The 15,625-nt window shown below is 39.6% G+C and overlaps 1 protein-coding gene across 2 annotated transcripts in view; it reads left to right on the top strand.

Annotated features, from left to right (window-relative positions):
• Positions 1-10,565, top strand: part of CHSY3 (chondroitin sulfate synthase 3) — a 104,257-nt gene extending 93,692 nt beyond the window's left edge. Inside the window, exons 3-4 of one of the 2 annotated variants that reach the window (XM_072992390.2) lie at positions 5,335-6,468; positions 6,991-10,565. In XM_072992390.2, coding sequence (XP_072848491.2) covers positions 5,335-6,468; positions 6,991-7,098 — 1,242 coding nt within the window. In that variant the 3' untranslated portion in view covers positions 7,099-10,565. Of the gene's footprint in view, positions 1-5,334 lie in introns of both variants that reach the window. The other variant, XM_072992389.2, reaches the window with a different exon arrangement.
• Positions 10,566-15,625: the final 5,060 nt, after the last annotated feature.

The following is a 15,625-nucleotide window of genomic DNA, read 5'->3' as shown; positions in this document are numbered from 1 at the left end:
AAACCTCACATTCTGAGCTTTCTGTCTTGTTTTCAGATCTGCTAACAGCAGGTTTAGAAGTAATAGGGAAATAAGTCTATATAAACATTTGGGTATGTCAGGCTAAACCGTGGAAGCCTGTGCTGCAGGGTCAGAAGACCAAGCAGTCATAAGATCGAATCCACGTGACGGAGTGAGCACCCGTCGCTTGTCCCAGCTCCCGCCAACCTAGCGGTTCGAAAGCATGCAAATGCAAGTAGATAAATAGGGACCACCTCGGTGGGAAGGTAACAGCGTTCCGTGTCTAAGTCGCACTGGCCATGTGACCACGGAAGATTGTCTTCGGACAAACGCTGTCTCTATGGCTTGGAAACAGGGATGAGCACCGCCCCCTAGAGTTGAACACGACTGGACAAAAATTGTCAAGGGGAACCTTTACCTTTTTATGTCGGACATTATTTGACATATTAAACATGTCAAATCTTGATATTAAATATTTGACATTGATTTTGATTCTCGTTATTACACTTTTGGATGAATTGTGCAGAAAAAATATCGACTAAACTCCATACTAATCCCAGATGACCTGTTTAAAAATGACTAGGCTATGTGTATGTGTGTGTTGTGATGATCTTAGAACTATGAAAGTACCTTCTCCATTTACAAGAGAATCCAATGCAACAGAGGTGGGAAATACATGACTATGCAGATATTGTTGAATTGCAATTCCCATTAGACCTAGACATTGCTCCCTGTGGTGCAGGATGCTGGGAATTTGTCATTCCAGCAACATCTTGAGGCCAATATATCCCATCCCTGCTATGTAGGACTCAAAACTAATACACTTTCTGTATAAATTCTACAAAACACCACTGATTATGTATAATCATATAAATTGCTATGTATTACTAGGATGAAATATGTGATTTAAGCAAAAGTAAGAGGGTCAGTTCAAGTCCCAAACAGAAAGCCTTTATACCATGTTGGAGTTCATGCCAGCACTGGTTTTGATAATACTTAGCTTTTTAACATGAGTCAGCAGTAATCAGTGTCACACTTGTAGTAATACAACATTGCCTTGAGAAGCTGTGCATAATTGTATAGTTGTAGTGAGACAAAGTTTCTAGTGGTTTAAAAGGAAAAGAAGAATGTATCAACTCCATTATACTAGGGCTCTCTGTGCTTGCACAAACATATGTCAAATGCCCCCTTTAAAAATGGTTGAAAATTATGTGTGTTCACCCCGATCCCATGATCCCCTGTCTCGCTATCAAATGTTTGTCTCAGAGCTAAAACCACAAGTAGGGAGATGTTCCTGCTCTAGGCAGCATCAAGGCCTGATAAAGGAGAGCTTTGAAAGTGCTAGTGAGGCTGGATGACATTTACCCAGAAGTGTAACTTCAAGGGCTTTCAGATGTCCGTCTACAGATCAAGAGGATGCCATCTGAAGTATGTATATACCAAGTGCTTCCCCTACAATAGGATGTTTGCCCAGAACCGAGCACCTTCCTGTTCCCAGTCAGTAGAGCTTTGAAGATGCCCCCTTTCCCTCCACCTGAACAAGTCTTTCTTTAAATGTGAGATACATTTCTACTTTGTTAACTAACATTTGTATTTTGGAATTGTGCACTCCTACCCACGGGGGTAAAAAGGACCTCATTTTCAAGATATTTTGAAATAGAGGTGGTTATGTATGCAAGTGCCACGATTCCACGTTGGCCCCTCATTGTTTCACCAAAGTAGGAGCTCACGCTACGTGCCCCTCAGCTGCCACCAGTTGATTTCATCAACAATACCTGTTATTAATAATAGATGTCCAGACCACATATCATTTTAAAAGAACCAAATAGAAATTGTTTATTGATACAGGTGTTGACAGAAGAAGCAAGGTTGTTAACTTTTAAACAAAGATTATTCTTTATCCTCCCTCAACCACCATTCTCCTGCCCAAACTCCAAAACTCCACCAAACTCTCTAACAGTCTAATTCTCCATCTCTAGAACCCTCTCTAAACCTTATCTATGTCTATCTAAACTCCTCATCCTCCTGTTGAGTCTCTTATACCTTGTGACTCCACCCTTCCAGGGTTCCCATTGGTCTGTGCATATAGCATATGAATATTCCTGAGCTGGGCGAATGCCACAACTAGTGACCATTTTGAAATAATTATGAGCATAATCAAGATGAGCATACCGCCCCCACTTGATTCTGTTCAACCTCTTGGGCTGTAAAGCTTGGGTGCACAAAACTATGGTGTGATAGGTAACAATAACCCCCCTTGACACATATTGTAGTAGATCCTTGCGCAAAAAGTGTTTAGATATGGATTGCTCTTTGTCCTATAGCATTTGTTTTGTGGCATGAGTTAAAGGACAGAGAGAGAGAGAGAGAGAGAGAGAGAGAGAAAGAGAGAGAGTGGGGATGTTCATTGGTTTCTGTTACTCTTACCTTGTGATGGCTATACGTTTCTAGTTTATTTTATAAAGCTTAAAAATATTATAAAAGTAAGGCCTGGAAACAATAATACATCACCAAGATTGTAATAATGTGATATTCAACACAAATGACATCCTTAGCCATTGTATATTTTAGCCAGTTGTGTGTGCTTACTTTTTTTAGTTCTTTCTTTAAGTTTTCTATATAGTATTCTTTACAAAATTATATTAGTGACATCATTCACCAGGACCTAGTTGACAGATGTGCCATGTTGTCCTTTAGTTAAGATTTCTCAGGATTATTCTCCAGCCTAGATATAATAATAATAATAATAATAATAATAATAATAATAATAATAATAATAATAATAATAATAATAATAATAATAATAATAATAATAATTTATTGTCATTGTAAGTATATACACATACAACGAAATTCACAGACACCCAGAGACCAGACACATGCACACACATAAAATTCCCAAACACTCCCCACCCACTAAAAGTCCCCCACTAAAAATACAAACATCTACACCGCAGGCCAAGTAACACAGTCCAACTAATTATTCACTACTGGTGGTCTTTAAGCTCATTATTAATTGCAATTATAGCTCTGGGATAAAAACTATTGAGAAAACGTGTGGTCCGAGTCTTAATTGTTCTATATCTTCTGCCAGATGGTAACGGTTCAAAAAAGTTATAAGCAGGATGGGAAGAGTCTCTCAGGATGCTATGTGATTTCCTTAGACAGCAGGATGTGAAGATGTCATCCAGGGTTGGTAGCTGGAGCCCGATGATATTCTGGGCAATTTTAATGGTTCTCTGTAGAGCTTTTTTGTCTGCTACAGAGCTACTCCCAAACCATGCCAGAATGCCATAGGTTAGGATACTCTCAATGGTGCTACGATAGTATGACAGAAGTAAATGCTGAGATAAATTTAACTTGCCGAGCATTCTCAGGAAATACAGCCTCTTCTGTGCCTTCTTCATTAGCATGTTGGCATTTATAGTCCATGAGAGGTCCTCCGAGATGTAAGTACCCAGAAATTTAAAACTACCAACTCTCTCCACTTCCTTATCATTTATGTACAGTGGTAAATGTACATTTCTCTTCCTCCTAAAATCAATTATGAGTTCTTTAGTTTTTTTTGATGTTAAGTGTGAGATGATTTTCTTTACACCAAATAATCAACCTTTGTACTTCCTTTCTATAAGCAGACTCATTGTTCTTATTTATGAGCCCCACCACTGTCGTATCATCCGCAAATTTAATAATTGCATTGGTGTTATACAGTAGGGTGCAATCATGTGTGTACAGGGAATAGAGGAAGGGACTTAGCACACAGCCCTGGGGAGCTCCTGTACTTAGTACCAGGGTAGAAGAATGGTGAGATCCCATCCTTACTGACTGTGGCCTATCTGTCAGAAAATCCTTTATCCACATGCAGATCTCCTGAGGTAATCCCAGGTTGATCATTTTAAAAAACAACCTATTTGGTAGAATGGTATTAAAAGCAGAGCTATAATCCATAAACAACAACCTTGCATAAGTTCCCTGATGTTCTAAGTGGCTCAATACAGTATGGAGTACAATGGACACAGCATCATCAGTAGATCTATTTTTCCTGTATGCAAACTGCCATGGGTCCAAAGAAGGTGGAAGACTAGCCTTAATGTAATCCAGCACCAATCTCTCAAAACATTTCATAACAACAGATGTTAAAGCTACTGGTCTATAATCATTGAGAGATACCACAGCTGACTGCTTGGGGACTGGCACTATAATAAATGTCTTCAGGCAAGTGGGGACTGAACACTGCAACAAGGATAGATTGAAAATATCCGTAAAAACTCCAGCTAATTCTGCAGCACAGCCCCTAATAACTCGTCCCATGATTCCATCTGGTCCAGCTGCCTTTCGAACGTTAATATTCTGGAAAGCGCGTCTCACATCTGAAATCTGCAGTACTAGTGGTTTCTGTTGATCGTAGATTCTAGTGATGTATTATAGACAGTAGGTGCTGGAATAATGGTTGTTCTTGTTTCCACCTCAAAACGGCTGAAAAATTGATTTAACAGCTCAGCCAAAATATGTACTTGGTTGAAGGTTTACTTCACTTTAGCTTCACACAATCTTGTTTCAAGTTTATATACCTGATATTCCATGTGTTTGTTTTCTGTTTAGTATACAACCTTTTGTGTGTCAGCATTGAGAACACTGGTGCCCTCTGTACATTTAATCTCCTGGGGAAATGGCATAAAATGAAAATTTCTAATGTTGCATTTGTGCCGCTGCATATTCTATTGAACATGCAATTGTGTAGCCTTATATAGCATATAATCCATAGCATGTGCACTTAGATCAAGCTGCAGAACTTCCCATTTTGCTATTTCTTGCCTGGTTCAACAGTCATTATCCAGAGGGTATAGTTCAGTGATGGAACATATGCTTGCTATACTGAAGGTCCCATGTCCCATTTCTGGCATCTCTTGTTCATGGGGTGGGCAAAAACGACTTCTAGAAACTCGAAAGAGTTGCTATTAATTGCAGTTGATAGCAGTGGGCTGAGGGAATATATAAAAGCTTAAGAAAAATGTACTTCAAATATTTCTTTCACATTTTAATGTTAAAATAACTGATTAACTGGAGCTTTCATTAAAACTTCCCCTCTCCACTTTGGCCTTATTACCCTTCCCCACCCTCTCTCCCATTTTACATTATGTTCTATTTCTGTTTTCTAATCTGTACATCAAACTTTTATACATTAAATGAATGAAAATAAATTGTTGCAGGAGAGGGATTGTGTTTGATCTTGTGATGAAAGTAGCGTGAATGAGATTTAGCTAGTTTGATTGGTTTGATTTATCATGGCAGGAAATAGCTCACCTAATAGCACTTATTCCTTCTGTTTTTCAGATGCAGCAATTATTCCATGAAAACTATGAACACAACCGGAAGGGTTACATACAGGATCTTCACAACAGCAAAATTCACACAGCAATTACACTTCATCCAAATAAAAGGCCAGCCTATCAGTATAGGCTTCACAATTACATACTAACTCGTAAAATTTCAGAATTGCGTTACCGCACCATCCAGCTTCATCGTGAAAGTGCCCTTATGAGCAAGCTCAGTAACGAGGAAATGAGCAGAGATGATCAGCTTCTGGGCATGATGCCATCTTTCAACCGCTTCCAGCCACGTGACAGAAATGAAGTGATTGAATGGGACTTCCTGACTGGAAAGCTTCTTTACACTACGGCTGAGAATCAGCCACCAAGGCAGAGCATTAACAGCATTCTGCGGGCAGCGTTGGATGATGCCATAATGCAGGTCATGGAAATGATCAATGAGAACTCTAAATCTAGAGGAAGGCTTATTGACTTCAATGAAATACAGTATGGGTACCGCAGGGTTGACCCTCTGCATGGTGTGGAATACATCTTGGATTTGCTTCTTTTGTATAAAAGGCACAAAGGAAGAAAAGTCACTGTTCCAGTTCGACGACATGCTTACCTTCAACAGTTATTTAGTAAACCATTTTTCAGAGAGGAAGAAGAACTGGATGTAAGAAGCCTCGTGGAAAGCGAGAACAGTGACATACAGTCCTTTTCCTTCCTTTCCGATTCCCTGAATATTTTTTCATCATTCCAAGGCACCAAAGAAATAAGGGGAATCAGTGACAAGAAGATACACATTCTTGTCCCTCTCACAGGGCGATATGATATTTTCCTAAGATTTATGGAGAACTTTGAGAAGACTTGCCTTATCCCAAAGCAGAACGTGAAGTTGGCAGTCATTCTTTTTAACTCTGATTCTAGTCAGGGCTCCAGCAAACACCTTGAGTTAATAAGTGAATATCAAAATAAGTATCCTACAGCAGACATCAGTATTGTTCCTATGACAGGAGCTTTCTCTAGAGGTTTGGGGCTTGACATGGCCTCTTCTCAATTTGGCAATGACACTTTGCTCCTATTCTGTGATGTTGACCTGATATTTACTCCTGATTTTCTCCAGCGATGCAGAGCTAACACCATTCAAGGGCAACAGGTATATTACCCTATTATTTTTAGTCAATATGACCCCAAAGTAACATATGGGGGCAGCCCTCCGAAGGACAGTACCTTTGTTTTCACAAAGAAAACTGGATTTTGGAGAGATTATGGGTTTGGGATCACTTGCATTTACAAAAGTGACCTTGTCAATGCTGGTGGATTTGATACCTCAATACAAGGCTGGGGTCTTGAGGATGTAGACCTCTTCACTAAAGTAATAAATTCTGGACTGAAAGCATTTAGAAGCCAAGAAGTGGGAGTTGTGCATATTTTTCATCCAGTTCATTGTGATCCCAACCTAGACCCTAAACAATATAAGATGTGTTTGGGGTCCAAAGCAAGTTCATTTGCCTCTGCCATGCAACTAGCTGAAATATGGCTAGAAAAACATTTAGGTGTCAGATACAATCAAACTCTCTCCTGACATTCTCACACATCCTGCCTTCCTAGGGGAGGTTACCTCATTGCATCTTTCTTTTGTTCTTGCATTCTTACAACTCCTCTTTGTCTTCCAAAGGTTGTGTCTTTGACCTCAAATAAACAGATTCTGCTGTCAAGAACATTACAGATCCCTACTGAACTGATTACATGTGGTGTCTTTCTATTCTCTTTGATCATAAACTGAATGAAACCATGGCAATCAAGCAGTCCCACAGAGCACATCCATCATGAGGACCGCATCAGAAGAATGTTCTCTTTGGGCTTCAAGATGCAATATCAATCTTGATTGTGTCTGTCAAACTTAATGTGATAACAAATGTTTTCTGGTGAAGGTACCACAAAAGTGCTTTATGCTTCCTCTGGGAATGAGACTCTGGCAAACTTGAGTTTTATAATTTATAGGAGGACTAAAATAAACAGTATTATTCTACATCTTTACATTTTTTAAAGGGAACAAGTAACTGACTGTGTCTCTATTTTTTAAAAAAAGAGGAAAACACACATACAAACTGATGGTTTTCTTCCAAAGTGCAATGGTACTGGATACCAAGAACCTTAAATGTCATATTAAAATGACCTCCGTATTAATTGTCTATTCTAAATGCAGTTGGACTGTGTTTTCTCAAGAAAACGTGACTTAGTCAAATATTTGTGTATGTTGGAAAGGTTTTTGAACCAATGTCCTTAATTTGCTGGGAAAAAGAATTCATAATACATTGTGGTTATTTATAATAAAGTGCAAGCATACCATATACTTTTTTTTTCCAGAGACAACATTATGTTGTTTTGTCTCTGTTTAGGATGAGCCTCTAATATATATAAATAATTTTCTATTTTGTTCCTTTCATAAGACTGCACTTGATACAAAAGGAAATAAAAGGGTACTTAATACTTTTTATAATTATGCATTAATATTGAATTAATATTGATGTTCTGAATCGATTATTGTTAAAAGAAAATGTAATTATTTAACTATGAAGTTACTTGCTGGTCAAAGTTCTTGCCAATATATTTATATCAGTGAAGATTTATAGGAAGTGGAATGTGTTAAAACCTCTCTGAGAGTCCAAAAGTATCATAAATTGTATTGATGGAATGTTGAAAGGGAAATCAGTGTTAGAAACCAAAAGGTTAAGTTTGCTTTTTGAATTTTTTTTTTACTTAGTGTTTTCCCCCTTTTGGATAAATATAAAGTTATAGTCATTTCAACCCAAAACAGTACAATATAGGTAGTTATTTCTTGCCCCAGTTTTTGTAAGTTGCATATATGGCATACTATTTTGTCATCAAACTTGCAAAGAATACAGAGAGAGTGACCAAATGTACAAGAAGGTAAACGATATAATACGATCAACTTTATCAAGAAAAACTTAGTAGGTAATATTAATTCATGTTTCTATGAGAAGAAAATCTTGTGGTGTGTATTCAGTGTATCTTTTGACTATGATTCTCTCTGAATCTACACCCATAAGCATCCAATGGATTGTATATGAGCACACTTGAATTGACTCAAAAAACTTACAAGGGTGGGAAATTCCCCTACAGTATACTCCTTCATTGAAGGAAGTCTAATTAAGTCCAGAGGAACTTACTCCCAAGTAAGGAGGTATCACGTCAAATTTCTGTTAAACATGACTTAATTTAGTCATCTGCTAGAAGCCCTTGAGAAGGATGTTGTGGGGGGGGGAAGCTTGTTTTAAAATGTGATTCTATTCACTTAAAACATTCCCAAGCATATTTAAAGTGGACCAAACCCATTTTTACAACATTTAGAGACTTGATTTCTCCTTTTGGTTAGACAACTTAAACACCAAGGAAGCTGACTGAGGCTGTGAATAGTGAGAGGTGAGGAGTAGCTGTGAGCCGCAGGGAGATTTAGCTGTTCAGGCTCCATGGCTTTCACTGATTACCTAAAGTAGATATGGGCCCATCACTAGTGTTGAAATAAGAGTCAGCTGCTAATCTACACAATTTGAATTGCGGCAGTGATAGCCTGCCATTTTATCTTTGCCTTAGGCAGCAAAAACCTCTTAGACCAGCCCTGTTGGCAGTCCTTCATGAGAATCTAGTTTCTGCCGAATTAGTTTAACTTGCAAGTAGAGAACTATGCTGTAAAGGAGGTGATATTCACGTTGAATAACAGAGGTTAGTTAGATTTGAAACACTGGGATAGAATATCATAATTGAATGTTATCACCATTGTTCCCAATGCTTCAAGCAAGCTTCTTTCTTTCACAGAACTGGAGATCTGTGAGATCATTATTCAATATTTGTTGTTTCCCCTTTACTTTAAGCTCTGCGTGATCTCTCCCCTCCTCTTCATTCTCAAAAGCATTTCCACTTCGTGCACACACCTGCACCTGTGTATGATTGCACTGTAACCATTTATACACATTCCATTGTGAATGTACACATAATATTGCAAATGTAATTGATGTAGGTCTTCTCCTTGTGAATAATATAGTTGGGCATTGCAACATGCCTATATCAGTTGCACTGTTGCTGACTAGCCTTCCTGTGTACTTTGTTGAAGCCAAACTGATGCCGTAATGAATGTTCTGTCACCTGTAGTTTGCCCTTGACCTAAAACCTAAAGCCATAAAACCTTCTCATAGATAAAAGTTTAAGAAATTCTTGCATACATTGTAAGTCTTTAGCATTATCAAAACTTCACTAATGCAAGAGATGTACGAAATGTGCCAACAAAAAAAAATTGCCTGCCCTTGGAAGGAATCACAGTAAAATATACCAGCATCCCTAGTCCCTTGGATGATGTTAAACTGGGCAGCTAACATCATTTTGGGATTTAGAAAACTTGCTGACAGGTGGGAGAACCCACAAGCCTAATTCCTCTTTCTGAAATCTTTTGTTTCCCAGTTACACATATAATTAAAATGACATGTACAACTGCTTATGGAAACCAAAATGTTTTCCATCCAGAATTTATGCGCTCTTCCTGTGTTGTGATGTCTGAACTTACTGAGCCAAGCAGAGCTGATGTTTGGAACTCCAGATATTCTTTGCAGGTTGAAGATGATTTCTTAGAATGCCACTTAACTGTGTACAAAACTGAACAAAAGTGGAGCTATCATGAGCAATTACAACAGCAAAATTTTCTGAAAATCTGTCTTAACTCGTTGATAAAACTGACAAAGTGCTCTGCCTTGAACTAAATTAACATTGGTTAGGCTACAATGCAGCAAGAACATGAATTGGATGGACTGGATGGCTGCAGAGGGAGTTCTGTGTATAGAGGACTTGCCGGATCGGGTCCTGAAATAAAATGTTAGTTCTTACTATTTAGAGATATTTATTTAGTGTATGACCAATTCATTTGTTTATATGATGGATTACTTTGTTACAAACTGGATTATAAATGTTTGTTATAAAATATTGCATTGTCTTCTGAATACCTGTTTTCAGATGAATTGTGCTAGCTGATTTTTGGTAGACAGTTCTTTCAGTGCTAATGTAGTCAGAATGGAGGGAATCTATTGGGTTTTAGCATGCCGAAATTCTATTTGAATGAACAGAGGTTCTGCCAAGAAATTCACAACTGTTGTCAGCCACTTGAAGGAGGGCTTCTGGTGAATTGTGCCCAGTGTTAGAAAAGCTATATTATCATGCATAAAGTATTTCCCCCTTTTGTGTAGTCTCTTGTTCAAGTATCATTACCTAAGTTCTAATTTCCAATGTGCAGATTTGATCAGTTACATGATAGAGAGTAATAGCCAATGTCTCCAGATGTACATGGATTTTGAGATGATGTTGTCCTTTCGTCAGTGCCAAGCAGTTTTCATGACAATTTAGTTAGCATTGGATGGGGTGTGTGTGATATTTGTCAAATATTAAGACTAGCTAAGCATATTGATTTCACCTAGTCCATTGTAATATAAATTATACAGCAGATGTTTTCTCTCTCCTCTTGAGATATTTTGGAATATGACAACTGAGACCTATTATTTCATGGCGCTGTTATGTTTCTTGTCTACTCGCCATTGCCAGGCATAGGGCACAAATGGCTCCTAAATCCATCCATCCATCCCCTATACTCCCAACCCATTACTTAATCATGTTCAGTTGTATGATGCTACCTATCCAGCTCCATGTTGTTGACCCCCCATGAAACAGATATCTACATTTTAAAGAAAGATATTAGAAATTTTCAGCATAAAGCTTTTCTTTAACTTTTCCGTATTTTTCAGAGTGGTTGCTCCCGATACTGTCCTTTCTTTCGCATTGCTTAGCACTCTCAATATGGAAGGTGAGCCAAAAAAAGAGACAAGCAACTCCTTGTTTTAAGTAGTGAAACTGGAAAGAGGGAGGAAAGCTGTCAATAATGAACTTTGCAAAACAGAGTTGTGCCAGATCTTCACCCTTGATTGCTTTTAAGGTGAAGGTTGCACTTTTGAGTGTTGCAATGCAAATGCCTACTTTGGCTTCTTTTTTTATGTAGCTTTTTTCATTTGAAACCATTGTTTGGTGTTTTTCAGCACCATTTCTTGTTTTTAAGATGCTTAGTTTTTTTTTCTTTCAGTCTGCATTCCAGTCGAGCAAGGATCTTGATGAATATACAAAACTACAAAGCCAAAGCTGACTACAAGGGGGCTTTGGTGAGGGCAAACAAAGCCACCTTCCCCTTATTCTAATTTCCCAATTCTAATTGCATCCTGATATGTGACACATTCCAGTTTGCATCCAAACAGACATTCCAGCAATGCCTAGTTGTAATGCTAATGGCGCTGCTTTCATTGCCACTGCTTTCATTGCATGACAAATCTAGAACCCTCAACCTGATTTTTGAAGCCATGGTGGTGACAATTTCCTTCAAGCCCACAAGTATCCTTCCCACTTTTCAAGCTCCTAACTAAAAAATTAGAAAATTCAGAGACAGTTGTGGGTGTGCATAAAATTTTTAAAGAAATTCTAGTACATGTGCCAGATTTAACCTGGTTCAAGTTCAAATTACCAGCTTACCAACTAAAAGCCTATTCAAACATTATGGAAAAGGACGAAATCATCTGGAGTGAACTGGGATGCCAAATAAGTCCCACTGGCTGGAATTGCATTCATTATATAGTTACTCCCCTAGCATCCATTATGTCATAGTGTGAACCTATGCAGGGAGGGGGCCTGAGGGGATCACACACACCTTTTCTACCTTTATGTACTGTTCTTCAGATATTGGCCACTTCCAAACCCTTTCATTAAGTTTGGGGTTTCTGTTTAAATTTGTGAACGGGGATTCATTTCCTTGGTTTATCCCTATTACAAATTCAGGCCAACAGTCATTCTATTTTACACTGCTATTTTGATTCTGTCACAGCTAAGGGCTAACTTCACACTGCCTTTTTAAAAAGTAAATGTTTTTCATTAAACACTGTCTTGTTTACTTTGGTGGCAACTATATAAGCAATATGCCATAGCACTGACCAGCAGTAAGTGTAGATATAATAAATATCTTGTGAATTCTGTCTACAAAAATAATAAGTAGAGTTTGTAAACAAAAAAGTTTTATTTTAAAGGCACACACAAAGGAATAAAGTTCAGTGAACAAGTAAAAAAAAACACAACCCAAAATAAGAAATAATGTTTCAACTACAGTAGCGGTTTCTTCAGTATATTACAACCCTTTACTATACATTTTAATAACTATACATATTTCATTTTCCATATACAGTACATAGATACATCCTGTGACACAAGTACAGTGGTACCTCGATTTACGAATTTAATCCATATTGGAACCGTGTTCGCAAGTTGAAAAGTTCGTAGGTCGAGGCACCATTTCCCATAGGAATGCATTGAAAACCGATTAATGCATTCCAGAGGAAGAGAAAAATACCAAAAATAAATAAAAATGAAACACTGCAAGTCCCACACTGGGACTACCAAAAACAAACAAACAAACAAATCCAAATATAAACATTGGAGCAAGCCCCACGCTGGGACTGAAAACCCCACCACCACCAAAAAACAAAACACAGAAACGTACAGCCCCAGCCCAAACCTACCCTCCAAAACCCACCCAGATCAACTTTTTAAAAAGAATTAAAAAGGAGTACTTACCAGTCCAAAGCCTCCTGGGGGTTCCCCGCCACTGATCGCTGCTGCTGTGACTGCCACTGCCGTGAGGCTTCAGCCTGGCCGGGGTGCTTCAGCTGATTGCCCCCGGCTGCAGTGGAGGCAGCAGTCACCCAGTGCCAGGAGACTTCAGCTGGCTGGGTTTCTTCAGCCACTTCTCTCCCAGCTCGCCTCCTGCTTGCTCCGCGCCGCCCTCTGTGGGCCCATGGTGGGAAATTCAAATGGTGGAGGGTGGCGAGGAGCGAGCGGGAGGTGAGCTGGGAGGGAAGTGGCCTAAGGAACATGGCCAGCTCAAGCCTCCCGGAACTGGGTGACCGCTGCCTCCAATCGTGGTGGTGGTGGTATCCCTGGGAGGTCTCCCAGGGCTTCCTCCCCACCATTTGAGACTTCCTGGGGTCCCCCCTCCACCACAACCGGTGCCTTTGGAGGTCTCCGGAGGCCTCCTGGGGGTCCAATGGCAGTGGGGGGACCCCCAGGAGGTCTCCGATCGCAGCGGGGAAGCCCTGGGAGACCTCCCCAGATTCCCTGCCACCACCGCAGACCTCCTGGGGGTCCCTTTTCCTAACCATTGAGGCAAATGGAAAAGAAAAAAGGCAGGGGAAATTTGAATTTCCAGCCTTTTTCCCCTGCCTTTTTTTCGTTCATAGGTCGAGGCTCCATTCGCAAGTTGATGCAAATTTTTACAAACAGAGCCGTTTGTAGGTAGGGATATTCGTAAGTCAAGGTTCCACTGTACCAGCAAATCCACACTATTGTTCATTGCTTCTTCACAAATCAACATCTCAAACTCTTGACAGCATTAATCCACAGCTCTTACTTAACAGCTCTCTTTTTTTTTAACAAAACAGAACCTTTCCAGAAAAGGAAGCATACAGACAGTCTCTTTGCAGTTCCATTCATAAACATCCTTTCACATTTTGCAACTGTTCTAACTGCCACTCCTGTCACACATGCTCCCAAACAATTCTCAATCTGATACAAGCAAATGCAAATTTACACATACTGTATATAAAGTGCAAAATCACCCAAGGCCTTTGTGCATACAGCTGTACATATGAAGACTTCCGTGTGAGAAGAAATCACAACAGTGTAAGTTTCCTGCACTGGGGTCTTAGTACTGTACATACAATTGCATGTGCACTTGGTCCTTTCCTACAGTTGTTTGTGCTTTATGTGCAGCTGCAGCTAAAATATATGATTGTTACCTCTTACAGGGCAATGGATTAAATTACAGTTGTGCCCCACTTAACGATTACCCCGCATTACAACAAATCCGCTTCACAACAATGTTTTTGCGATCCCAATTGCAATCGCAAAATGATGTTTTAAATGGTTTTTTTTCCGTTTTGCAAACATAGGTTCCCTGCTTCGGGAACCGATTTTTCGTATTACGACGATCAAAACAGCTGATCCTTGGGTTTTCAAAATGGCCGTTGGGTGCTCAAAATGGCTCCCCGCTGTGCTTAGGGACGGATTCCCCGCTATACAGGCACCGAAATATGGAGGATCTTCACTGGACGGTGAGTTTTTAGCCCATTGGAACGCATCAACCGGTTTTAATGTGTTTCAATGGGTTTTTTATTTTCGCTTTACGATGTTTTCGCTCTACAGCGATTTTGCTGGAACGAATTAACATCGTTAAGCGAGGCACCACTGTATTAGGGAACAAAGAGATTTTAAATCTCTCTATGTCCTCTCCATCATTCCACATGTATACTATCTCTTTAGTCTCCTTCTCTTTGACATTGTTAACATTTGATACTTTCCCCCCTCTTCTCACTCTATTGCCAGTAACATATGCCAGCAAAAGCTACATGGAGCAGAATATACATCTTAATGCTACAGAGATACCTGCCTTAGTAGTATCTGTCATGAACAAATACAAGAACAGGGTCATGGTGTACTTGCACCCCCAAGAGCTGCAATTTTGGGCTGCATGCCTGCATTCAAAATGGCTACAATGCAAAATGGTTGGAGTCACTTAGTTTTCTCTTTGCAGGGGGAAAGTGCAGTCTGCTGTGTACAGTGGAAAAAATATGGAGCAATTTGACAATGTTTCTTTCTCTGTGTTGAAACTTGGGAAGCCTTTTCTGAGGGATAAGACTGCAGGAAGAGAAGAGAAGCACCAAGTGGGTTGGATGGGGAGTCTGCACATCAAATCCAGTCCACGGACTGTAGATTTCCCACCCTTCTTTGTGTGCACAGTGTTAGAAGTACTTTAAACTGTCCAAATCAGGGTTAAGGAATGTGGGCCCTCTAGATTTTGAAGTTACCAAGCCAACAGCCCTAGCTAACATAGCCTAATGGTGAAAGTCAGGAACATCTGGATGGGCCAATTGACCACTCCTGCTCTAGCGCTTGCGGCTGTGAAAACTTGGAAGTGTCTGAGGGGAAAGGAATTGCTCCAGTGTTGGCCAAGTGTTCCATGTTCCAGATAGGAGTGTTCATTGGGAAATTGATTGATAATTGTGAGAGCTTTGATGTAAGCTGAATACTTAATGCTTTGCCTAGCTTGGATCATCTTGGAAATAGAATCTCATTTTTTGCCACCATCAACCCCAGATAAGGTGTGTGTGTGTTTCCATGCCACATAGCATATGCCTCACCATAGCTCACACAGAAAATAA

Source organism: Pogona vitticeps, chromosome 2 (assembly GCF_051106095.1).
Source record: "Pogona vitticeps strain Pit_001003342236 chromosome 2, PviZW2.1, whole genome shotgun sequence".
NCBI classification, from domain to species: Eukaryota; Metazoa; Chordata; class Lepidosauria; order Squamata; family Agamidae; genus Pogona; species Pogona vitticeps.
Note: the sequence above shows the minus strand (reverse complement) of the source record. Positions and strands in the feature narration are given on the sequence as shown.